Source organism: Oncorhynchus masou, unplaced genomic scaffold, assembly GCF_036934945.1.
Source record: "Oncorhynchus masou masou isolate Uvic2021 unplaced genomic scaffold, UVic_Omas_1.1 unplaced_scaffold_671, whole genome shotgun sequence".
In the NCBI taxonomy this organism is placed as follows: domain Eukaryota; kingdom Metazoa; phylum Chordata; class Actinopteri; order Salmoniformes; family Salmonidae; genus Oncorhynchus; species Oncorhynchus masou.
In genome coordinates this window covers 326,922-352,600 of record NW_027013158.1, presented here as the reverse complement: position 1 = coordinate 352,600, position 25,679 = coordinate 326,922, and the positions used below count along the sequence as shown (strand labels likewise).

The following is a 25,679-nucleotide window of genomic DNA, read 5'->3' as shown; positions in this document are numbered from 1 at the left end:
AGACTTCTCTCGTGCCCGCACCAATTCGTTGATATATATGTTGAAGAGGGTGGGGCTTAAGCTGCATCCCTGTCTAACCTCCATGACCCTGTGTGAAGAAATGTGTGTGTTTTTTACCAATTTTAATCGCACACTTGTTGTTTGTATACATGGATCTTATGATGTCGTATGTTTTACCCTCAACATCACTTTCCATGAGTTTGTATAGCAGACCCTCATGCCAAATTGAGTCGAAGGCTTTTTTGAAATCAACAAAGCATGAGAAGACTTTGCCTTTGTTTTGGTTTGTTTGGTTGTCAATTAGGGTGTGCAGGGTGAATACATGGTCTGTTGTACGGTAATTTGGTAAAAAGCCAATTTGACATTTGCTCAGTACATTGTTTTCATTGAGGAAGTGTACGAGTCTGCTGTTAATGATAATGCAGAGGATTTTCCCAAGGTTACTGTTGACGCATATTCCACGGTAGTTATTGGGGTCAAATTTGTCTCCACTTTTGTGGATTGGGGTGATCAGTCCTTGGTTCCAAATATTGGGGAAGATGCCAGAGCTGGATGATGTTAAAGAGTTTTAGTATATTTTGTCCTGTAACTCATTCAATGTAATTGGAGAATCCAGTGGGTTCTGGTAGTCTTTAATAGTTAATAATAATAATATAATAACTTTAATAGTTGATTCTAAGATCTGTATTTGATCATGTATATGTTTTTGTTCTTTATATACATCTCAATTTCTCTCTCTCTCTCTCTCTCTCTCTCTCTCTCTCTCTCTCTCTCTCTCACACGCACGCACGCACACACACACACACACACACACACACACACACACACACACACACACACACACACACACACACACACACAGTCTGGCAGACTGCCTCTAGTCCCTCTGGCTGAGTCCCTGCAGATTTCCTCTGGGTTCATTCCCATTAATTAGCCAATCAGCCAATTACGCTAAACGTTCTAAATAAACAAGGATCCCCCCTCCCCCCAGATGGCTCGCTCCATTATCTACTAACACCCCCTCATGTCACCCCTAGTGGTCTGCTCTGCATGTTGCCATGACAACAGAGACCCCAGCACCCCTGGATTCTCTCTGGGAGTGTCTCTGTGGCGTGTGTTTGTGTGGGGGGGTTGTGTGTGTGTGTGTGTCTGTGTGTGTGTGTGTGCGTGCGTGCGTGCGTGTATGTGCGTGCGTGCGTGCGTGCGTGTGTGTGTGCGTGCGTGCGTGCGTGCGTGCGTGCGTGCGTGTGTGTGTGTGTGCGTGCGTGTGTGTGTGTGTGAGTAAGTGAGTGAGTGCACTTGTGTGTTTGTGGCTAAATGTCAATGTGAAACATACAATCAATATCATAAGACGTTACATCCATGAGAAGGGATTGGAGGAGCCGTCTATCGTCTGGTCTCGGCTCTGATGATGTCATTAAGGTCCTGTCGCGTCACCATGTCAGGTATCTACAATAGGAAACCCAGTCATACAGACCAGTGTTCAATCACTGGACATCTTGACCTCTGTGTTATAGACAGAATGCAATAGGTTCTCCGTCTCCTCTCCTACCCACTCACCGCTCTTTCTCTCGCTTCCTCTCTCTCTCTCTCTCCTTTCTCTCCCCTTCTCCCCTTTCTGTTATCGCTCCTCTCTCCTCCTTCCTTCTCACCATCACTCCTCGCCCTTTCTCTCTCACCCTTCCCCCTTTTCCATTATCCCCCTCTTTCTCCTCACCTCCCTCCCCCTCTCCCCCTGCGCTGCCTCATTTTCATGTAAATGGGAATTGATCTTTCTTTCGGCGCACTGCCTTGAATGCCCTCCTCTCAATTTCCATTCAATTTGAGGGTTTTATTGTCATGGGAAACATATGTTTACGTTGCCTAAGCAAGTGAAATATATCATATATCAAAGTGAAATAAACAATAAAAAATTAACAGTAAACATAATTCTCAAATGGAAGAAGTTTGGAACCACCAAGACTCCGCCAGGTCAAACTGAGCAATCGGGGAGAAGGGCCTTAGTCAGCGAGGTGACCAAGAACCCGATGGTCACTCTGACAGAGCTCCGGAGTTACTCGGTGGAGATGGGAGAACCTTCCAGAAGGAGAACCATCTCTGCAGCACTCCACCAATCAGGCCTAATGGTAGAGTGGCCAGACAGAAGCCACTCCTCAGTAAAAGAAACATGACAGCCTGCTTGGTGTTTGTCAAAAGTCACCTTAAGGACTCTCAGACCATGAGAAACAAGATTCTCTGGTCTGATGAAACCAAGATTGAACTCTTTGGGCTGAATGTCAAGCGTCACATCTGAAGGAAACCTGGCACCATCCCTACGGTGAAGCATGGCGGTGGCAACATCATGCTGTGGGGATGTTTTTCAGCGGCAGGGACTGGGAGACTAGTCAGGATCGAGGGAAAGATGAACGGAGAAAGTACATCAAATCCTTGATGAGAACCTGATCCAGAGCACTCAGGACCACAGACTGTGGCGAAGGTTCACCTTCCAACAGGACAACGACCCTAAGAACACAGCCAAGACAACACAGGAGTGGCATCGGGACAAGTCTCCGAATGTCCTTGAGTTGCCCAGACAGAGCAAACATCTCTGGAGAGACCTGAAAATAGCTGTGCAGCGACGCTCCCCATCCAACCTGACAGAGCTTTAGAGAATCTGCAGAGAAGAATGGGAGAAACTCACCAAATACAGGTGTGCCAAGCTTGTAGCGTCATAACCAAGAAGGCTGTAATTGCTGCCAAAGGTGCTTCAACAAAGTACTGAGTAAAGGGTCTGAATACTTATGTAAATGTGATATGTCAAATTCTAAAAACTGTTTTTGCTTTGTCATTATGAGGTATTGTGTGTAAATTGATGAGGGGAAAAAACGATTTTGTCAATTTTAGAATAAGGCTGTAACGTAACAAAATGTGGAAATAGTCAAGGGGTCTGAATACTTTCTGACTGCACTGTATGCCCCTCTCTCTCTGCATTTCACCGTGTGTGTGATAGTATATATCTGTGTGTGACAGTATATATCTGTGTGTGTGATAGTATATATCTGTCTGTGTGACGGTATATATCTGTGTGTGTGTGTGTATGTGACAGTATATATATATCTGTGTGTGTGACAGTATACAGTATATATCTGTGTGTCTGTGTGTGTGACAGTATATATCTGTGTGTCTGTGTGTGACAGTATATATCTGTGTGTCTGTGTGTGTGACAGTATATATCTGTGTGTCTGTGTGTGACAGTATATATCTGTGTGTCTTTGTGTGTGACAGTATATATCTGTGTGTCTGTGTGTGACAGTATATATCTGTGTGTCTGTGTGTGTGACAGTATATATCTGTGTGTCTGTGTGTGACAGTATATATCTGTGTGTCTGTGTGTGACAGTATATATCTGTGTGTCTGTGTGTGACAGTATATATCTGTGTGTCTGTGTGTGACAGTATATATCTGTGTGTCTGTGTGTGACAGTATATATCTGTGTGTCTGTGTGTGACAGTATATATCTGTGTGTCTGTGTGTGACAGTATATATCTGTGTGTCTGTGTGTGTGACAGTATATATCTGTGTGTCTGTGTGTGACAGTATATATCTGTGTGTCTGTGTGTGTGACAGTATATATCTGTGTGTCAGTATATATCTGTGTGTCTGTGTGTGTGACAGTATATATATATCTGTGTGTCTGTGTGTGTGACAGTATATATCTGTGTGTCTGTGTGTGTGACAGTATATATCTGTGTGTCTGTGTGTGTGACAGTATATATATATCTGTGTGTCTGTGTGTCTGACAGTATATATCTGTGTGTCTGTGTGTGTGACAGTATATATATATCTGTGTGTCTGTGTGTGTGACAGTATATATCTGTGTGACAGTATATATCTGTCTGTGTGACAGTATATATATATCTGTGTGTCTGTCTGTGTGACAGTATATATCTGTGTGTCTGTGTGTGTGACAGTATATATCTGTGTGTCTGTGTGTGACAGTTTATATCTGTGTGTCTTTTGTTTGTACTGCCTTCATCATAACTAATATATAAATCCACGCCTTTCTCTCAATTCAGTTAATTTCAAAGGGCTTTATTGGCATGATAAACATGTTTACATTGCCAAAGCAAGTGAAATAGATAAACCAAAGTGAAATAAACAATCATAAATAAACATTACACTCAAAAGTTTTAAAGGAATAGAGACATTTCAAATGTAATATTATGTATATATACAGTGTTGTAACAATGTGCAAATGGTTAAAATACAAAAGGGAAAATAAATCAACATAAATATGGGTTGTATTTACAAAAGGTGTTTGTTCTTCACTGGTTGCCCTTTTCTTGTGGCAACAGGTCACACATTTTGCTGCTGTGATGCCAGACTGTGGTATTTCACCCAGTAGATATGGAAGTTCATCCAAATTGGCTTTGTTTTCAAATTATTTGTGGGTCTGTGTAATCTGAGGGAAATATGCATCTCTGATATGCTCATACATTTGACAGGAGGTTAGGAAGTGCAGCTCAGTTTCCACCTCATTTTGTGGGCAGTGAGCACATAGCCTGTCTCCTCTTGAGAGCCATGTCTGCCTACGGCGATCTCTCTCTATAGCAAGGCTATGCTCGCTGAGTCTGTACATAGTCAAAGATTTCCTTAAGTTTGGGTCAGTCACAGTGGTCAGGTATTCAGCCACTGTGTACTCTCTGTGTAGGGCCAAATAGCATTCCAGTTTGCTCTGTTTTTTGGTTAATTCTTTCCAATGTGTCAAGTAATTATACTTTAGTTGTCATGATTTGGTTGGGTCCAAATCTCTTTCCTCCTCTCTCTCTATCTCTCCTTCTCCAAACACCAACCATAAATCACACAATTAAATGCCAAAGCACTTAGACCCTTTGCACAGATTACAGTAACGAGTAAAGGGAGATAGCAAGGACGCGTTCAACAATATTATTTCAGGACAGTAGCGCCATCTGGTGCTGAGGTGAAACACCAGCTCATCCTCTTCGGCAGTGCTGGCGTAATCATTTGGCATGTCCCGGTGCTTGATGGGAATTGTAGTCATAGAATCTCCTGTATTTCCTGGAAAGGAGACAACGAAAAGTCATAAGAAGTTCTTGTTCGCCTCTAAAAAGTTGTTTACCTTACTTCATCTACGGTGTAAAGCGAGAAACAGAGTAAGTACCATGTTTTTACGATGATTTTTGAAAACTGAGTGAAATCTCCGAAACGTGAAGGAAAAAATATGTTTGACTCACCTGGCAAACAAATGTTAGCTAGCTAGGTTAGCTAACTTCCTAGCTATTTTCCTAACAATGGGCCATTTATAGCTAACGTTAATACCGGGGTTTAGTGATCAAATCACCGTTTTTAGCTAGTTTCACAGTTGTTTGCTAGTTTTATTTATTGACTGGATGTTGACAGTTACCCGTCAAAACAACCATTCCTTAGTTATGCAAAAGCAAAGCCAAATATCAATATGGAAATCTGGCAAAAAAATAATTGTATATTTTCACAGCTGTACCATATGCTAGTTGCGCCACAATGTTCTGTCTGGTAGAGCAGTGGTTGTTGGGAGAAATGGAGAACGTCGCAGTGTTGACAATCCTTAAAATAATTTATTCAGGAACAACCGTCATAATAACCTCCTCTGCCCGATTCTATTCCCCTTTTCTTCTACCCTTTTCTCCTCCCCCTTTGTTCTCTTCTCTCCCTTCCCGTCCCTCTCCTCTTCTCCAGATGTCTCTGATGGAGCACGGTGGTGGCGCCCACAACAGGCCGGTGACGGCAGTGGCCTGGGCCTCCAACAGCAGCACCTGTCCCAAAGACTTCAACCTGGTAGGAAGGGAGTCAGGGAGGAGGAAGGGAGTCAGGGAGGAGGAAGGGAGTCAGGGAGGAGGGAGGGATACAGGCAGAAGAAGTAGGAAATAGATTGAGATAATTTAAGGTCAGACTACATAAAGGCTTATAGAGGAGACAGTAAGAGGTCAGACTACATAAAGGCTTGGCTCATAGAGGAGACAGTAAGAGGTCAGACTACATAAAGGCTCATCTAGGAGACAGTAAGAGGTCAGACTACATAAAGGCTCATCTAGGAGACAGTAAGAGGTCAGACTACATAAAGGCTTGGCTCATAGAGGAGACAGTAAGAGGTCAGACTACATAAAGGCTCATAAAGGAGACAGTAAGAAGTCAGACTACATAAACTCTCATAGGAGAGGTCAATAATTCTCAATATTGTGTGTAGCGTCTTACCCCCCCCCCCCCCCTCTCTCTCTCTCTCACCCTCTGTCTCTCCCTCTCACCCTCTGTATGTCTCTGTCTCTCACCCTCTTTCTCTGTCTCTCACCCTCTTTCTCTCCCTCTCTCTCTCCTCTCTCTCCCCACCACCCCTCTCTCCCGTCTCTCTGTCTCACTCCCCTCTCTCTGTCTCACTCCCCTCTCTCTGTCTCTCTCCTCTCTCTGTCTCTCTCTCTCCTCTCTCTGTCTCTCTCTCCCCTCTCTCTTTCTCTCTCCCCCTCTCTCTGTCTCTCTCCCTCTCTCTTTCTCTCTCCCCTCTCTCTTTCTCTCTCCCCTCTCTCTGTCTCTCTCTCCCCTCTCTCTGTCTCTCTCCCCTCTCTCTTTCTCTCTCCCCTCTCTCTGTCTCTCTCTCCCCTCTCTCACTCTTTCTAGATTAGTATAACTGAGGATGGAGCTGCTGCAAACTTCACACGGAGCTTCGCCATGAAGGCTGGCTACTACCTCTGCTACAGCAAGGTGTGTTATACACACACACGGACTCAGACAGACACACACCACACACACACGTGGACTCAGACAGCCACGTGCCTAAATCTTCCCTCTCTCTAGGACATGTCAGGTGGTATGGTAGTATCAGATGTCCAGGTGATCTCAGACAAGGAGACTGTTCCTCATGGGTACTGTTACATACCTGAACACCTGGAGCCTAGTGAGTACCTGCTGCCCGCCTCAGCACCTGGAGGAACACAGAGACATGTTGTACAGATATTATTAAATACCTGAACACCTGTAGGAACACACAGACATGTTGTACAGATATTATTAAATACCTGAACACCTGGAGAAACACAGAGACATGTTTTACAGATATTATTAAATACCTGAACACCTGTAGGAACACAGAGACATGTTTTACAGATATTATTAAATACCTGAACACCTGGAGAAACACAGAGACATGTTTTACAGATATTATTAAATACCTGAACACCTGTAGGAACACAGAGACATGTTTTACAGATATTATTAAATACCTGAACACCTGTAGAAACACACAGACATGTTTTACAGATATTATTACATTTACATTTACATTTAAGTCATTTAGCAGACGCTCTTATCCAGAGCGACTTACAAATTGGTGAATTCACCTTCTGACATCCAGTGGAACAGCCACTTTACAATAGTGCATCTAAATCATTAAGGGGGGGGGGGGTGGTGAGAAGGATTACTTATCCTATCCTAGGTATTCCTTGAAGAGGTGGGGTTTCAGGTGTCTCCGGAAGGTGGTGATTGACTCCGCTGTCCTGGCGTCGTGAGGGAGTTTGTTCCACCATTGGGGGGCCAGAGCAGCGAACAGTTTTGACTGGGCTGAGCGGGAACTGTACTTCCTCAATGGTAGGGAGGCGAGCAGGCCAGAGGTGGATGAACGCAGTGCCCTTGCTTGGGTGTAGGGCCTGATCAGAGCCTGGAGGTACTGCGGTGCCGTTCCCCTCACAGCTCCGTAGGCAAGCACCATGGTCTTGTAGCGGATGCGAGCTTCAACTGGAAGCCAGTGGAGAGAGCGGAGGAGCGGGGTGACGTGAGAGAACTTGGGAAGGTTGAACACCAGACGGGCTGCGGCGTTCTGGATGAGTTGTAGGGGTTTAATGGCACAGGCAGGGAGCCCAGCCAGCAGCGAGTTGCAGTAATCCAGACGGGAGATGACAAGTGCCTGGATTAGGACCTGCGCCGCTTCCTGTGTGAGGCAGGGTCGTACTCTGCGGATGTTGTAGAGCATGAACCTACAGGAACGGGCCACCGCCATGATGTTGGTTGAGAACGACAGGTTGTTGTCCAGGATCACGCCAAGGTTCTTAGCGCTCTGGGAGGAGGACACAATGGAGTTGTCAACCGTGATGGCGAGATCATGGAGCGGGCAGTCCTTCCCCGGGAGGAAGAGCAGCTCCGTCTTGCCGAGGTTCAGCTTGAGGTGGTGATCCGTCATCCACACTGATATGTCTGCCAGACATGCAGAGATGCGATTCGCCACCTGGTCATCAGAAGGGGGAAAGGAGAAGATTAATTGTGTGTCGTCTGCATAGCAATGATAGGAGAGACCATGTGAGGTTATGACAGAGCCAAGTGACTTGGTGTATAGCGAGAATAGGAGAGGGCCTAGAACAGAGCCCTGGGGGACACCAGTGGTGAGAGCGCGTGGCGAGGAGACAGATTCTCGCCACGCCACCTGGTAGGAGCGACCTGTCAGGTAGGATGCAATCAAGCGTGGGCCGCGCCGGAGATGCCCAACTCGGAGAGGGTGGAGAGCAGGATCTGATGGTTCACAGTATCGAAGGCAGCCGATAGGTCTAGAAGGATGAGAGCAGAGGAGAGAGAGTTAGCTTTAGCAGTGCGGAGCGCCTCCGTGATGCAGAGAAGAGCAGTCTCAGTTGAATGGCTAGTCTTGAAACCTGACTGATTTGGATCAAGAAGGTCATTCTGAGAGAGATAGCGGGAGAGCTGGCCAAGGACGGCACGTTCAAGAGTTTTGGAGAGAAAAGAAAGAAGGGATACTGGTCTGTAGTTGTTGACATCGGAGGGATCGAGTGTAGGTTTCTTCAGAAGGGGTGCAACTCTCGCTCTCTTGAAGACGGAAGGGACGTAGCCAGCGGTCAGGGATGAGTTGATGAGCGAGGTGAGGTAAGGGAGAAGGTCCCCGGAAATGGTCTGGAGGAGAGAGGAGGGGATAGGGTCGAGCGGGCAGGTTGTTGGGCGGCCGGCCGTCACAAGAAGCGAGATTTCATCTGGAGAGAGAGGGGAGAAAGAGGTCAGAGCACAGGGTAGGGCAGTGTGAGCAGAACCAGCGGTGTCGTTTGACTTAGCAAACGAGGATCGGATGTCGTCGACCTTCTTTTCAAAATGGTTGACGAAGTCATCTGCAGAGAGGGAGGAGGGGGAGGGGGAGGAGGATTCAGGAGGGAGGAGAAGGTGGCAAAGAGCTTCCTAGGGTTAGAGGCAGATGCTTGGAATTTAGAGTGGTAGAAAGTGGCTTTAGCAGCAGAGACAGAGGAGGAAAATGTAGAGAGGAGGGAGTGAAAGGATGCCAGGTCCGCAGGGGAGGCGAGTTTTCCTCCATTTCCGCTCGGCTGCCCGGAGCTCTGTTCTGTGAGCTCGCAATGAGTCATCGAGCCACGGAGCGGGAGGGGAGGACCGAGCCGGCCTGGAGGATAGGGGACATAGAGAGTCAAAGGATGCAGAAAGGGAAGAGAGGAGGGTTGAGGAGGCAGAGTCAGGAGAAAGGTTGGAGAAGGTATGAGCAGAGGGAAGAGATGAAAGGATGGAAGAGGAAAGAGTAGCGGGGGAGAGAGAGCGAAGGTTGGGACGGCGCGATACCATCCGAGTAGGGGCAGTGTGGGAAGTGTTGGATGAGAGCGAGAGGGAAAAGGATACAAGGTAGTGGTCGGAGACTTGGAGGGGAGTTGCAGTGAGGTTAGTGGAAGAACAGCATCTAGTAAAGATGAGGTCGAGCGTATTGCCTGCCTTGTGAGTAGGGGGAAGGTGAGAGGGTGAGGTCAAAGAGGAGAGGAGTGGAAAGAAGGAGGCAGAGAGGAATGAGTCAAAGGTAGACGTGGGGAGGTTAAAGTCGCCCAGGACTGTGAGAGGTGAGCCGTCCTCAGGAAAGGAGCTTATCAAGGCATCAAGCTCATTGATGAACTCTCCGAGGGAACCTGGAGGGCGATAAATGATAAGAATGTTAAGCTTGAAAGGGCTGGTAACTGTGACAGCATGGAATTCAAAGGAGGCGATAGATAGATGGGTAAGGGGAGAGAGAGAATGACCACTTGGGAGAGATGAGGATCCCGGTGCCACCACCCCGCTGACCAGAAGCTCTCGGGGTGTGCGAGAACACGTGGGCGGACGAAGAGAGAGCAGTAGGAGTAGCAGTGTTATCTGTGGTGATCCATGTTTCCGTCAGTGCCAGGAAGTCGAGGGACTGGAGGGAGGCATAGGCTGAGATGAACTCTGCCTTGTTGGCCGCAGATCGGCAGTTCCAGAGGCTACCGGAGACCAGGAACTCCACGTGGGTCGTGCGCGCTGGGACCACCAGATTAGGGTGGCCGCGGCCACGCGGTGTGGAAACGTTTGTATGGTCTGTGCAGAGAGGAGAGAACAGGGATAGATAGACACATAGTTAACAGGGTACAGAAGAGGCTACGCTAATGCAAAGGAGATTGGAATGACAAGTGGACTACACGTCTCGAATGTTCAGAAAGTTAAGCTTACGTAGCAAGAATCTTATTGACTAAAATGATTGAAATGAAACAGTACTGCTGGAGTAGGCTAGTTGGTAGTGGCTGCGATGTTGACACTACACTAATCAAGTCGTTCCGTCGAGTGTAATAGTTTCTATAGTGCTGCTATTCGGGGGCTAGCTGGCTAGCTAGCAAGGTTGATTGCGTTCCGTTACTTTAAAAGAACGACAATAGCTGGCTGGCTAACCTAGAAAATCGCTCTAGGCTACACAATTGTCTTAGATACAAAGACGGCTATGTAGCTAGCTAGCTACGATCAAACAAAACAAACCGTTGTACTGTAATAGTTACTACAGTGCTGCTATTCGGGGGCTAGCTGGCTAGCTACGTTAGAAGAACGACAATAGCTGGCCAGCTAACCTAGAAAATCGCTCTAGGCTACACAATTGTCTTAGATACAAAGACGGCTATGTAGCTAGCTAGCTACGATCAAACAAAACAAACCGTTGTACTGTAATAGTTGCTACAGTGCTGCTATTCGGGGGCTAGCTGGCTAGCTACGTTAGAAGAACGACAATAGCTGGCCAGCTAACCTAGAAAATCGCTCTAGACTACACAATTGTCTTAGATACAAAGACGGCTATGTAGCTGGCTAGCTACGATCAAACAAATCAAACCGTTGTACTGTAATGAAGTGAAATGAAAATGTGATACTACCTGTGGAACGACGCGGAATGTTGACCGGGTAGTTGGAGTTCAATTCGGTAGAGGTTGGCTAGCTGTTGGCTAGCTAGCTAGCAGCATTTCCTACGTTAAGGACGACAAATAGCTGGCTAGCTAACCTCGGTAAATTAAGATAATCACTCTAAGTCTACACACTCTAAACTGCACAATTATCTTGGATACGAAGACAACTATGTAGCTAGCTGACACTACGCTAATCGAGTCGTTCAGTTGAGTGTAATAGTTTCTACAGTGCTAGTGGACAGTGGATGTTAGCTAGCTGCTTAGCTAGCTGCTGGGCAGATACGTTAGGACGACGAAATACGATAATTATGCAATTGTCGTTGATACAAAGACGGCTATGTAGCTGGCTAAGAAGAAGTTGCTAAGATTAGACAAATCAAACCGTTGTACTATAACGAAATGTAATGAAAAGTTATAAAAAGTTATACTACCTGCGGACCGAAGTGTAGATGCGGCCGCTCGCTCCAACCGGAACCGGAACACCTGTAGAAACACACAGACATGTTTTACAGATATTATTAAATACCTGAACACTTGTAGAAACACACAGACATGTTTTACATATATATTATTTAATACCTGAACACCTGTAGAAACACACAGACATGTTTTACAGATATTATTAAATACCTGAACACTTGTAGAAACACACAGACATGTTTTACAGATATTATTAAATACCTGAACACTTGTAGAAACACACAGACATGTTTTACATATATTATTTAATACCTGAACACCTGTAGTAACAAGTAGGACAGTAGTTGTTTAGGTGTTCTTTTGTCATGTTTCATACAACGTGATGAATGTCTGATTATGTTCTGGATGGCTTAGACCAGACATCTATAGGAACGTTCATCTATATGCCCTCTGAATCTCCATTTTGAACTGGATTTTTTTTAAAGTATTCAAAAATGTGTGTGTGTGTGTGTGTGTGTGTGTCCAGGGGCCTCCGTGTCTAAGAAGAAGCGTGTGTGTGTCCGCATGGTGCCAGTGGGCGGTGTGGAAACTGCTGTACTGGATATCAAACTGACTGCTAAGACCAGGAGGATGCTGCAACACTACACCTGCTTAGGGTCAGACACACACAGACACACAGACACACACAGACATACACACACACACACACACACACACACACACACACACACACACACACACACACACACACACACACACACACACACACACACACACACACACACTCAGGCACTCAGACACACACTCAGGCACTCAGACACACACACACACACACACACACACACACACGGACTCAGACACACACACACACACACACACACACACACACACACACACACACACACACACACACACACACACACACACACACACACACACACGGACTCAGACACACACACACACACACACACACACACACACACACACACACACACACACACACACACACACACACACTCAGGCACTCAGACACACACACACACACACACACACACACACACACACACACACACACACACACACACACACACACTCAGGCACTCAGACACACACACACACACACACACACACACACACACACACACACACACACACACACACACACACACACACACACACACACACACACACACACACACACACACACACACACTCAGGCACTCAGACACACACTCAGGCACTCAGACACACACACACACACACACACACACACACACGGACTCAGACACACACACACACACACACACACACACACACACACACACACACACACACACACACACACACACACACACACACACACACACACACGGACTCAGACACACACACACACACACACACACACACACACACACACACACACACACACACACACACACACACACACACACACTCAGACACTCAGACACACACACACACACACACACACACACACACACACACACACACACACACACACACACACACACACACACACACACGTGGACTCAGACACACACACACACACACAAAGAGAGTGACACAGATAGACAGACACACACACACACACACACACAGACACACACAGACTTCCCACTAATGTAGCTTGGTCCTGGACAAAAGAACAACATTTGAGTGAAGATCCTCCATTGAGCTACTCTCAGTGTGTGTCTGGGAGGTCAGGGGTTGGTGTGTCTGGGAGGTCAGGGGTTGGTGTGTCTGGGAGGTCAGGGGTTGGTGTGCCTGGGAGGTCAGGGGTTGGTGTGCCTGGGAGATCAGTGGTTGGTGTGCCTGGGAGATCAGGGGTTGGTGTGTCTGGGAGATCAGGGGTTGGTGTGCCTGGGAGTTCAGGGGTTGGTGTGCCTGGGGGATCAGGGGTTGGTGTGTCTGGGGGATCAGGGGTTGGTGTGTCTGGGGGATCAGGGGTTGGTGTGTCTGGGGGATCAGGGGTTGGTGTGTCTGGGAGGTCAGGGGTTGGTGTGTCTGGGAGGTCAGGGGTTGGTGTTTCTGTCCTAACTGGTGTGTTGTCCTGTCTGTCTCAGGGACATGCATGGCTATGTGATGTGGTGTAAGAAGGGGCCCTTCTCCAGCCCTCTACCCCAGGCAAAGCCTCGCAGCCTCAGCCTTGACCTCCGGCAGCTCTCCCTGGACCAGAACCCCCCTCCGCTACCCCTCAGACCCAGGTAACTACCCTCCCAGACCCAGGTAACTACCCCCCCATACCCAGGTAACTACCTCCTCAGACCCAGGTAACTACCCCCTCAGACCCAGGTAACTACCTCCTCAGACCCAGGTAACTACCTCCTCAGACCCAGGTAACTACCTCCTCAGACCCAGGTAACTACCTCCTCAGACCCAGGTAACTACCTCCTCAGACCCAGGTAACTACCTCCTCAGACCCAGGTAACTACCCCCTCAGACCCAGGTAACTACCCCCCCAGACCCAGGTAACTACCCCCCCAGACCCAGGTAACTACCCCCTCAGACCCAGGTAACTACCCCCTCAGACAGTACACCCTCACCTGTTCAGCCAGGTAGCCGCTCAGCCAGGTAGCCGCTCAGCCAGGTAGCCGCTCAGCCAGGTAGCCGTTCAGCCAGGTAGCCGCTCAGCCAGGTAGCCGCTCAGCCAGGTAGCCGTTCAGTCAGGTAGCCGTTCAGTCAGGTAGCCGTTCAGCCGGTAGCCGTTCAGTCAGGTAGCCGCTCAGTCAGGTAGCCGTTCAGTCAGGTAGCCGCTCAGCCAGGTAGCCGCTCAGTCAGGTAGCCGCTCAGCCAGGTAGCCGTTCAGCCAGGTAGCCGTTCAGCCAGGTAGCCGTTCAGCCAGGTAGCCGTTCAGCCAGGTAGCCGTTCAGTCAGGTAGCCGTTCAGTCAGGTAGCCGTTCAGCCAGGTAGCCGTTCAGCCGGTAGCCGCTCAGCCAGGTAGCCGTTCAGCCAGGTAGCCGTTCAGCCAGGTAGCCGCTCAGCCAGGTGGTCGCTCAGCCAGGTGGCCGCTCAGCCAGGTAGCCGTTCAGCCAGGTAGCCGCTCAGCCAGGTAGCCGTTCAGCCAGGTATCTATCCCTGGGCCTGACCTCTACTGCCCCTCAGACCCAGGTAAGAACATTTACCTTCAACCTCCCACCCAGGTGAGACTGTTACCTTAGACCTCCCACCCAGGTGAGGCTGTTACCTTAGACCTCCCACCCAGGTGAGGCTGTTACCTTAGACCTCCCACCCAGGTGAGGCTGTTACCTTAGACCTCCCGCCCAGGTGAGGCTGTTACCTTAGACCTCCCGCCCAGGTGAGACTGTTACCTTAGACCTCCCGCCCAGGTGAGGCTGTTACCTTAGACCTCCCGCCCAGGTGAGACTGTTACCTTAGACCTCCCGCCCAGGTGAGGCTGTTACCTTAGACCTCCCGCCCAGGTGAGACTGTTACCTTAGACCTCCCGCCCAGGTGAGGCTGTTACCTTAGACCTCCCACCCAGGTGAGGCTGTTACCTTAGACCTCCCGCCCAGGTGAGACTGTTACCTTAGACCTCCCACCCAGGTGAGGCTGTTACCTTAGACCTCCCGCCCAGGTGAGACTGTTACCTTAGACCTCCCGCCCAGGTGAGGCTGTTACCTTAGACCTCCCACCCAGGTGAGGCTGTTACCTTAGACCTCCCACCCAGGTGAGACTGTTACCTTAGACCTCCCGCCCAGGTGAGGCTGTTACCTTAGACCTCCCACCCAGGTGAGGCTGTTACCTTAGACCACCCACCCAGGTGAGACTGTTACCTTAGACCTCCCGCCCAGGTGAGGCTGTTACCTTAGACCTCCCGCCCAGGTGAGACTGTTACCTTAGACCTCCCGCCCAGGTGAGGCTGTTACCTTAGACCTCCCGCCCAGGTGAGACTGTTACCTTAGACCTCCCACCCAGGTGAGGCTGTTACCTTAGACCTCCCGCCCAGGTGAGACTGTTACCTTAGACCTCCCGCCCAGGTGAGGCTGTTACCTTAGACCTCCCACCCAGGTGAGGCTGTTACCTTAGACCACCCACCCAGGTTAGGCTGTTACCTTAGACCTCCCACCCAGGTGAGTCTGTTACCTTAGACCTCCCGCCCAGGTGAGGCTGTTACCTTAGACCTCCCACCCAGGTGAGGCTGTTACCTTAGACCTCCCGCCCAGGTGAGACTGTTACCTTAGACCTCCCGCCCAGGTGAGGCTGTTACCTTAGACCTCCCACCCAGGTGAGGCTGTTACCTTAGACCTCCCACCCAGGTGAGGCTGTTACCTTAGACCTCCCACCCAGGTGAGGCTGTTACCTTAGACCTCCCACCCAGGTGAGGCTGTTACCTTAGACCTCCCACCCAGGTGAGGCTGTTACCTTAGACCTCCCACCCAGGTGAGGCTGTTACCTTAGACCTACCACCCAGGTGAGGCTGTTACCTTAGACCTCCCACCCAGGTGAGACTGCTACCTTAGACCACCCACCCAGGTGAGACTTAAATTAGACCTCCCACCTTGGTGAGACTAGGTTCGGTGAGGCTGTTACCTTAGACCTACCACCCAGGTGAGATTGTTACCTTAGACCTCCCACCCAGGTGAGACTTAAATTAGACCTCCCACCCAGGTGAGACTAGGTTAGGTGAGGCTGGTCCCTTAGCCCTCCCACCCAGGTGAGACTAGGTTAGGTGAGGCTGTTACCTTAGACCTCCCACCCAGGTGAGACTAGGTTAGGTGAGGCTGGTCCCTTAGCCCTCCCACCCAGGTGAGACTAGGTTAGGTGAGGCTGGTCCCTTAGCCCTCCCACCCAGGTGAGACTAGGTTAGGTGAGGCTGTTACCTTAGACCTACCACCCAGGTGAGATTGTTACCTTAGACCTCCCACCCAGGTGAGACTTAAATTAGACCTCCCACCCAGGTGAGACTAGGTTAGGTGAGGCTGGTCCCTTAGCCCTCCCACCCAGGTGAGACTAGGTTAGGTGAGGCTGTTACCTTAGACCTCCCACCCAGGTGAGACTAGGTTAGATGAGGCTGTTACCTCAGACCTCCCACCCAGGTGAGACTAGGTTAGGTGAGGCTGTTACCTCAGACCTCCCACCCAGGTGAGACTAGGTTAGGTGAGGCTGGTCCCTTAGCCCTCCCACCCAGGTGAGACTAGGTTAGGTGAGGCTGGTCCCTTAGACCTCCCACCCAGGTGAGACTAGGTTAGGTGAGGCTGTTACCTTAGACCTCCCACCCAGGTGAGACTAGGTTAGATGAGGCTGTTACCTCTCAGACCCAGGTACGGTACTGTACACCTGCTGTCCAGGTGAGAGACTCAGATCTTGGTGTGTGGCTACTGGCCTGGTTAACTTCTATTAACCAGGTGGGACCTACACAGGACAACTCTCTGACTATAACCCCAAATGGTAACCCTCTCTCTCTGTGGCCAGGTGAGAGTGATGGTAACCCTCTCTCTCTCTGTGGCCAGGTGAGAGTGATGGTAACCCTCTCTCTCTGTGGCCAGGTGAATCTAAGAGCCAGGTGAGAGTGATGGTAACCCTCTCTCTCTGTAACCAGGTGAATCTAAGAGCCAGTTGAGAGTGATGGTAACCCTCTCTCTCTGTGACCAGGTGAGAGTGATGGTAACCCTCTCTCTCTGTGGCCAGGGTGAGAGTGATGGTAACCCTCTCTCTCTGTGGCCAGGTGGATCTCAGAGCCAGGTGAGAGTGATGGTAAACCTCTACTCAGAATTCCACAGACTGACTTAGGTCTCCCTGTCTCCATAGCAACGCTCCACCCATGCCCCCTGGCAGGAAGCTCAGTCATCGCCGCAGCAACCTCCAATTGCACGACACTGTGGACAAAGTGGTTGACAGCAGCAACATCTACGGCATCTCAGGTTGACCAAAATTCAGAAAACACTTATTGAAGAGAGACAGCTGCTGTACATGTTATAAAGACTGATGTACTGACTCTCTCTACCTATCCTCCCTCTCTCTACCTATCCTCCCTCTCTCTACCTATCCTCCCTCTCTCTACCTATCCTCCCTCTCTCTACCTACCTCCCTCTCTCTACCTACCTCCCTCTCTCTACCTATCCTCCCTCTCTCTACCTATCCTCCCTCTCTCTACCTACCTCCCTCTCTCTACCTACCTCCCTCTCTCTACCTATCCTCCCTCTCTCTACCTATCCTCCCTCTCTCTACCTATCCTCCCTCTCTCTACCTATCTCCCTCTCTCTACCTACCTCCCTCTCTCTACCTACCTCCCTCTCTCTACCTATCCTCCCTCTCTCTACCTATCCTCCCTCTCTCTACCTACCTCCCTCTCTCTACCTATCCTCCCTCTCTCTACCTATCCTCCCTCTCTCTACCTATCCTCCCTCTCTCTACCTACCTCCCTCTCTCTACCTACCTCCCTCTCTCTACCTACCTCCCTCTCTCTACCTATCCTCCCTCTCTCTACCTATCCTCCCTCTCTCTACCTACCTCCCTCTCTCTACCTACCTCCCTCTCTCTACCTATCCTCCCTCTCTCTACCTACCTCCCTCTCTCTACCTATCCTCCCTCTCTCTACCTCTCTCTACCTATCCTCCCTCTCTCTACCTATCCTCCCTCTCTCTACCTCTCTCTACCTATCCTCCCTCTCTCTACCTATCCTCCCTCTCTCTCCCTCCCTCTCTCTCTCTACCTACCTCTCTCTCTCTACCTACCTACCTCCCTCTCTCTCTCTACCTACCTTCCTCTCCTCAATCTCTCTATGTAATGTTTCATGTTGTGTGGACCCCAGGAAGTGTATTATGTAATGTTTCATGTTGTGTGGACCCCAGGAAGTGTATTATGTAATGTTTCATGTTGTGTGGACCCCAGGAAGTGTATTATGTAATGTTTCATGTTGTGTGGACCCCAGGAAGTGTATTATGTAATGTTTCATGTTGTGTGGTCCCCAGGAAGTGTATTATGTAATGTTTCATGTTGTGTGGTCCCCAGGAAGTGTATTATGTAATGTTTCATGTTGTGTGGTCCCCAGGAAGTGTATTATGTAATGTTTCATGTTGTGTGGACCCCAGGAAGTGTACTATGTAATGTTTCATGTTGTGTGGTCCCCAGGAAGTGTATTATGTAATGTTTCATGTTGTGTGGACCCCAGGAAGTGTACTGTGTAATGTTTCATGTTGTGTGGTCCCCAGGAAGTGTATTATGTAATGTTTCATGTTGTGTGGACCCCAGGAAGTGTATTATGTAATGTTTCATGTTGTGTGGTCCCCAGGAAGTGTATTATGTAATGTTTCATGTTGTGTGGACCACAGGAAGTGTATTATGTAATGTTTCATGTTGTGTGGACCCCAGGAAGTGTATTATGTAATGTTTCATGTTGTGTGGACCACAGGAAGTGTATTATGTAATGTTTCATGTTGTGTGGACCCCAGGAAGTGTATTATGTAATGTTTCATGTTGTGTGGACCCCAGGAAGTGTATTATGTAATGTTTCATGTTGTGTGGACCCCAGGAAGTGTATTATGTAATGTTTCATGTTGTGTGGACCCCGGGAAGTGTATTATGTAATGTTTCATGTTGTGTGGACCCCAGGAAGTGTATTATGTAATGTTTCATGTTGTGTGGTCCCCAGGAAGTGTATTATGTAATGTTTCATGTTGTGTGGTCCCCAGGAAGTGTAATATGTAATGTTTCATGTTGTGTGGACCCCAGGAAGTGTATTATGTAATGTTTCATGTTGTGTGGACCCCAGGAAGTGTATTATGTAATGTTTCATGTTGTGTGGACCCCAGGAAGTGTAGCTGCTGCTTTTACAACAGCTAATGGGGATCCTACCAAAATACCAAATACCTCTCCACCCTCCCTCCCTCTCCTCCCACCATCCCTCTCTCTCACTCTTTCTACCCTCTCTTTTCCCTTCATCTCTCTTCTCTCCCTCCCTCTCCAGCCATAGATGGTGTTCCCTTCACTCTACACCCCAAGTTCAAGACCCAAACGAACGGCACGGTAAGTTGAAATACCAACCGCCACCGTTTTACTGGTAAAGTGACATGGACTACTTTTACTCCCAGTGGTGAAATACCATGAGTCTAAACTCTCTTTCTTTCCTCCATGAGTCTAAACTGTCTCTCTCTCCTCCTAGACCCCAACAAACACTCTGAAATACCATGAGTCTAAACTCTCTTTCTTTCCTCCATGAGTCTAAACTGTCTCTCTCCTCCTAGACCCCAACAAACACTCTGAAATACCATGAGTCTAAACTCTCTTTCTTTCCTCCATGAGTCTAAACTCTCTTTCTTTCCTCCATGAGTCTAAACTGTCTGTCTCTCCTCCTAGACCCCAACAAACACTGAAATACCATGAGTCTAAACTCTCTTTCTTTCCTCCATGAGTCTAAACTGTCTCTCTCTCCTCCATGAGTCTAAACTGTCTGTCTCTCCTCCTAGACCCCAACAAACACTCTGAAATACCATGAGTCTAAACTTTCTCTCTCTCCTCCATGAGTCTAAACTGTCTCTCTCTCCTCCTAGACCCCAACAAACACTCTGAAATACCATGAGTCTAAACTCTCTTTCTTTCCTCCATGAGTCTAAACTGTCTCTCTCTCCTCCATGAGTCTAAACTGTCTGTCTCTCCTCCTAGACCCCAACAAACACTCTGAACAACATTCGCATCAAGTCTGTCCAGGACATTGAAAATGAGGTGTGTGTTTATTTATTTTACTAGGCAAGTCAGTTAAGAACAAATTCTTATTTTCAATGACGGCCTAGTGGGTTAACTGCCTTGTTCAGATGCAGAATGACAGATTTGTACCTTGTCAGCTCGGGGATTCAATCTTGCAACCTTTCGGTTACTAGTCCAACACTCTAACCACTAGGCTACCCTGCCGCCCCAGTGCGCATGGTATTGTTGTGTTACTGTGGGGTCCGTTGTAGTGTCGACCATGTTGTGGTACTGATTGTGTTACTGTGGGGTCCGTTGTAGTGTCGACCATGTTGTGTTACTGATTGTGGTACTGTGGGGTCTGTTGTAGTGTCGACCATGTTGTGGGGTTGATTGTGGTACTGTGGGGTCCGTAGTAGTGTCGACCATGTTGTGGGGTTGATTGTGTTACTGTGGGGTTCGTTGTAGTGTCGACCATGTTGTGCGGTTGATTGTGTTACTGTGGGGTCCATCATAGTGTCGACCATGTTGTGGGGTTGATTGTGGTACTGTGGGGTCTGTTGTAGTGTCGACCATGTTGTGGGGTTGATTGTGGTACTGTGGGGTCCGTCGTAGTGTCGACCATGTTGTGGTACTGATTGTGTTACTGTGGGGTCCGTTGTAGTGTCGACCATGTTGTGGGGTTGATTGTGTTACTGTGGGGTCCGTCATAGTGTGTCGACCATGTTGTGGTACTGTGGGGTCCGTAGTAGTGTCGACCATGTTGGGGTACTGATTGTGTTACTGTGGGGTCCGTCATAGTGTGTCGACCATGTTGTGGGGTTGATTGTGGTACTGTGGGGTCCGTCATAGTGTGTCAACCTTTTTGTGGTACTGTGGGGTCCGTTGTAGTGTCGACCATGTTGTGCGGTTGATTGTGTTACTGTGGGGTCCGTCATAGTGTCGACCATGTTGTGGGGTTGATTGTGGTACTGTGGGGTCCGTTGTAGTGTGTCGACCATGTTGTGGGGTTGATTGTGGTACTGTGGGGTCCGTAGTAGTGTCGACCATGTTGTGGTACTGATTGTGTTACTGTGGGGTCCGTTGTAGTGTGTCGACCATGTTGTAGGGTTGATTGTGGTACTGTGGGGTCCGTAGTAGTGTCGACCATGTTGTGGGGTTGATTGTGGTACTGTGGGGTCCGTAGTAGTGTCGACCATGTTGTGTTACTGTGGGGTCCGTTGTAGTGTGTCGACCATGTTGTGGGGTTGATTGTGTTACTGTGGGGTCCGTTGTAGTGTGTCGACCATGTTGTGGGGTTGATTGTGGTACTGTGGGGTCCGTAGTAGTGTCGACCATGTTGTGGTACTGATTGTGTTACTGTGGGATCTGTTGTAGTGTCGACCATGTTGTGGGGTTGATTGTGTTACTGTGGGGTCCGTTGTAGTGTCGACCATTGTGGGGTTGATTGTGTTACTGTGGGGTCCGTTGTAGTGTGTCGACCATGTTGTAGGGTTGATTGTGTTACTGTGGGGTCCGTTGTAGTGTCCACCATGTTGTGGTACTGTGGGGTCCGTAGTGTGTCGACCATGTTGTGGTACTGATTGTGTTACTGTGGGGTCCGTTGTAGTGTGTCGACCATGTTGTAGGGTTGATTGTGGTACTGTGGGGTCCGTAGTAGTGTCGACCATGTTGTGGTACTGATTGTGTTACTGTGGGGTCTGTTGTAGTGTCGACCATGTTGTGGGGTTGATTGTGTTACTGTGGGGTCTGTTGTAGTGTATTTTCCATGTTGTGTGTTTACAGTACAACTACACTTTCACCGTGGAGGAAAACGCAGCCAAGAGAACCACACCTCTCACCACAGGAAGCACATCTTAAGCTCAATGACCTTTCATCTCCGACCTCAACAACGGCGGCCTGCTCGACCCACAACACTACGGAGGTCAATGTGATATATGCCTGGGTCATGAAATGATAATCAATGTCCAAGTGCCTAGAAGATGACTGACTAGAACAGAAGAGTCATTCTACATTCCAGAGTTCCTTTGTTGTACCCACATTCTTATTCCGTGTTCTAAACTCTTGCACATTTCATTCTCACGCCCCGTATATGGGGCCAGTTTTATATGTTAGGGATGATTCTTCCCCCGTATATGGGGCCAATTTTATATGTTAGGGATGATTCTTCCCCCGTATATGGGGCCAGTTATATATGTTAGGGATGACTCTTCCCCCATATATGGGGACAGTTACATGTGTTAGGGATGACTCTTCCCCCGTATATGGGGACAGTTATATATGTTAGGGATGATTCTTCCCCCGTATATGGGGCCAGTTATATATGTGAGGGATGACTCACGCCCCGTATATGGGGCCAGTTATATATGTGAGGGATGACTCACGCCCCGTATATGGGGCCAGTTATATATGTGAGGGATGACTCTTCCCCCGTATATGGGGCCAGTTATATATGTGAGGGATGATTCTTCCCCCGTATATGGGGCCAGTTATATATGTTAGGGATGACTCTTCCCCCGTATATGGGGCCAGTTATATATGTGAGGGATGACTCTTCCCCGTATATGGGGCCAGTTATATATGTTAGGGATGACTCTTCCCCCGTATATGGGGCCAGTTATATATGTTAGGGATGACTCTTCCCCCGTATATGGGGCCAGTTATATATGTGAGGGATGACTCTTCCCCTCTATATGGGGCCAGTTATATATGTGAGGGATGACTCTTCCCCCGTATATGGGGCCAGTTATATATGTTAGGGATGACTCTTCCCCCGTATATGGGGCCAGTTATATATGTGAGGGATGACTCTTCCCCTCTATATGGGGCCAGTTATATATGTCAGGGATGACTCTGACGGGGAAGAGATCGTTGTTTGGCAGGGCATGCTTGTTTCTCTCGTTAGAATAATGGAAGGAACCTGTTGTGGTGTACCTGTTAACGTCAGGCTATTGATCTTCATCTTTATTGGGATGTTTAGGGACCAAACTAAATGTTGTTACACTTTCAATGTAAATAATGTTACTATTATGTCTCTGTGGTGAAACATGGGTCATTTCATGGTTTAAAAAAATATAATAAGGAAGTATGGTTACCGGTCACTGGTTATATCTGTATATTGTGCCTTGCATGCAAGTATAAAGAAATAAAATACCAAATAGTTTGACGTGTACCGTTCTTAAATGGTTTGTTATTAAGGAAAGTTTCTGTCACAGGGAGATAAAACATGTTAACACAGCAACTGCTGACACTTATGCTCGGACTGATAGACACGCCCACTTTTCTGCACGTTCAAACAGGTGATTGGAGATTTGTTTCGGTGTGTAACCCATAACACCATGTAAACCTCCCCGTCTGTAGCTTTCACCTGTATCCACACTGGGTGCACCAGTCGACAGAAAAGTCAGGTTTTGGGGATTCAACTCGATCCGGAGTCAGGTGGATAGAAGATCCTGCAACCACTTTGTCAATTTAAATGCAAAACAGGTGACGTTTACATTTGTTATCTCCTTCCGCGGTGATCCGAGGCTACTCCAGCGTTCCATTGGAAAAAATTAAATGTGCAGATGTTCTAACAATACTTTAATAATATTGTAATCCAGAATCATTCTATTTGGACAGTTTCTTATCTTGTGTTCACGCTGTACTGCAGAATACGCAATCAGAAATACAACATCTGGGATGTCACTGCCATAGAATGATGAATTAGAACGACTGGTCACTTCTCTGTTTGAATAGGCCTACGATATGTATTGCCATCTACTGGGCAGGTTGTGTTACTACGTTGGATTCCCCTCTGAACTTGTCATTGTGTGTAGAAGAGATGTTCAAATCAAATTTTATTGGTCACATACACATGGTTAGCAGATGTTAATGCGAGTGTAGCGAAATGCTTATGCTTCTAGTTCCGACAATGCAGTAATATCTAACAAATTCACAACAACTGCCTTATACACACAAACGTATAGGGATGAATAAGAATATGTACATAAATATATATGGATGAGCGATGGCCGAACGGCATAGGCAAGAAGCAGTAGATGGTATAGCGTACAGTATATACATATGAGTTGAGTAATGTAGGGTATGTAAACATTATTAAAGTGGTGTTATTTAAGGTGACTAGTGATTCCCTTATTAAGTCCATTTATTAAAGTGGCCAGAGAGTTGAGTCAGTGTGTTGGCAGCAGCGTCTCAATGTTAGTGGTGGCTGTTTAACAGTCTGATGACCTTAAGATGCAATCTGTTTTTCAGTCTCTCAGTCCCAGCTTTGATGCACCTGTACTGACCTCGCCTTCTGGATAATAGCGGGGTGAACAGGCAGTGGCTCGGGTGGTTGTTGTCCTTGTTGATCTTTATGGCCTTCCTGTGACATTGGGTGTTGAAGGTTCACTCCCATCTGAACAACGTGCACCCATCCGCAGACCCACAGCAGACTGTCAATCACTAACACCAGTACTACTGTCTGTGGAGAATCCCGACCACACACACAACTCCTTTTCCTAATTATTTTACCACCTCTATAAATGTGATAACGTTAGACGGTGTTATAAAACCGTGGTACTAAGCATGCCAGTGTTACCGGTGTCTTACCGTGGGCCAGTTTCCTGGACCCAGAACACATCTTCTCAGGAAGACATTGTCTATAGATAATCCCAGTGGTTTTCCCAGTCAGTCAGTAAAACGGAGTAGCAGAAGCTGTATTAGTGGAGTAGTGGTTGTAATGCATGAGATGAAGCATAATTATAGTAGTACAGGTACGGTGGGTTCACTGACAAGGTGATGTAATTTCAGAGTCGACCACCAGGAGCAAGATATGGCCTCTTGGAGAGGTCAGCATGCTGCGTCAGTGTTGTAGTGCTGTTTGAGCAGAGCATGCTGCGTCAGTGTTGTAGTGATGTTTGAGCAGAGCATGCTGCGTCAGTGTTGTAGTGATGTTTGAGCAGAGCATGCTGCGTCAGTGTTGTAGTGATGTTTGAGCAGAGCATGCTGCGTCAGTGTTGTAGTGCTGTTTGAGCAGAGCATGCTGCGTCAGTGTTGTAGTGATGTTTGAGCAGAGCATGCTGCGTCAGTGTTGTAGTGATGTTTGAGCAGAGCATGCTGCGTCAGTGTTGTAGTGATGTTTGAGCAGAGCATGCTGCGTCAGTGTTGTAGTGCTGTTTGAGCAGAGCATGCTGCGTCAGTGTTGTAGTGATGTTTGAGCAGAGCATGCTGCGTCAGTGTTGTAGTGATGTTTGAGCAGAGCATGCTGCGTCAGTGTTGTCGTGATGTTTGAGCAGAGCATGCTGCGTCAGTGTTGTAGTGATGTTTGAGCAGAGCATGCTGCGTCAGTGTTGTAGTGCTATTTGAGCAGAGCATGCTGCGTCAGTGTTGTCGTGATGTTTGAGCAGAGCATGCTGTCAGTGTTGTAGTGATGTTTGAGCA

The 25,679-nt window shown here is 48.1% G+C and overlaps 1 protein-coding gene across 3 annotated transcripts; it reads left to right on the top strand.

The window, feature by feature from the left end:
- The first annotated feature begins 5,021 nt into the window (after positions 1-5,021).
- On the top strand, positions 5,022-23,418 carry LOC135536848 (multivesicular body subunit 12A-like). 3 transcript variants are annotated; one of them, XM_064963092.1, is made up of 10 exons: positions 5,022-5,153; positions 5,716-5,814; positions 6,649-6,732; positions 6,826-6,925; positions 12,142-12,271; positions 13,697-13,837; positions 17,382-17,494; positions 19,540-19,598; positions 20,235-20,294; positions 22,041-23,418. In XM_064963092.1, the coding sequence occupies exons 1-10, from the start codon at positions 5,025-5,027 to the stop codon at positions 22,113-22,115; spliced, it is 990 nt and encodes a 329-aa protein (XP_064819164.1). In that variant the 5' UTR covers positions 5,022-5,024; the 3' UTR covers positions 22,116-23,418. The 3 variants fall into 3 exon arrangements, with proteins under 3 accessions (XP_064819164.1, XP_064819165.1, XP_064819166.1); XM_064963093.1 differs by lacking the exons at positions 20,235-20,294; positions 22,041-23,418 and adding an exon at positions 19,735-19,806; XM_064963094.1 differs by lacking the exons at positions 19,540-19,598; positions 20,235-20,294; positions 22,041-23,418 and adding an exon at positions 18,385-18,476.
- Positions 23,419-25,679: the final 2,261 nt, after the last annotated feature.

Bases quoted from the DNA above. Each gene is read 5' to 3' on its own strand.
- LOC135536848 (XM_064963092.1), top strand. From the start codon at position 5,025: ATGGGAATTGTAGTCATAGAATCTCCTGTATTTCCTGGAAAGGAGACA. The intron at 5,154-5,715 runs GTAAGTACCATG...CCTCTTCTCCAG, and splicing joins GGTGTAAAGCGAGAAACAGA to ATGTCTCTGATGGAGCACGG. The intron at 17,495-19,539 runs GTTGACCAAAAT...CTCCCTCTCCAG, and splicing joins CAACATCTACGGCATCTCAG to CCATAGATGGTGTTCCCTTC.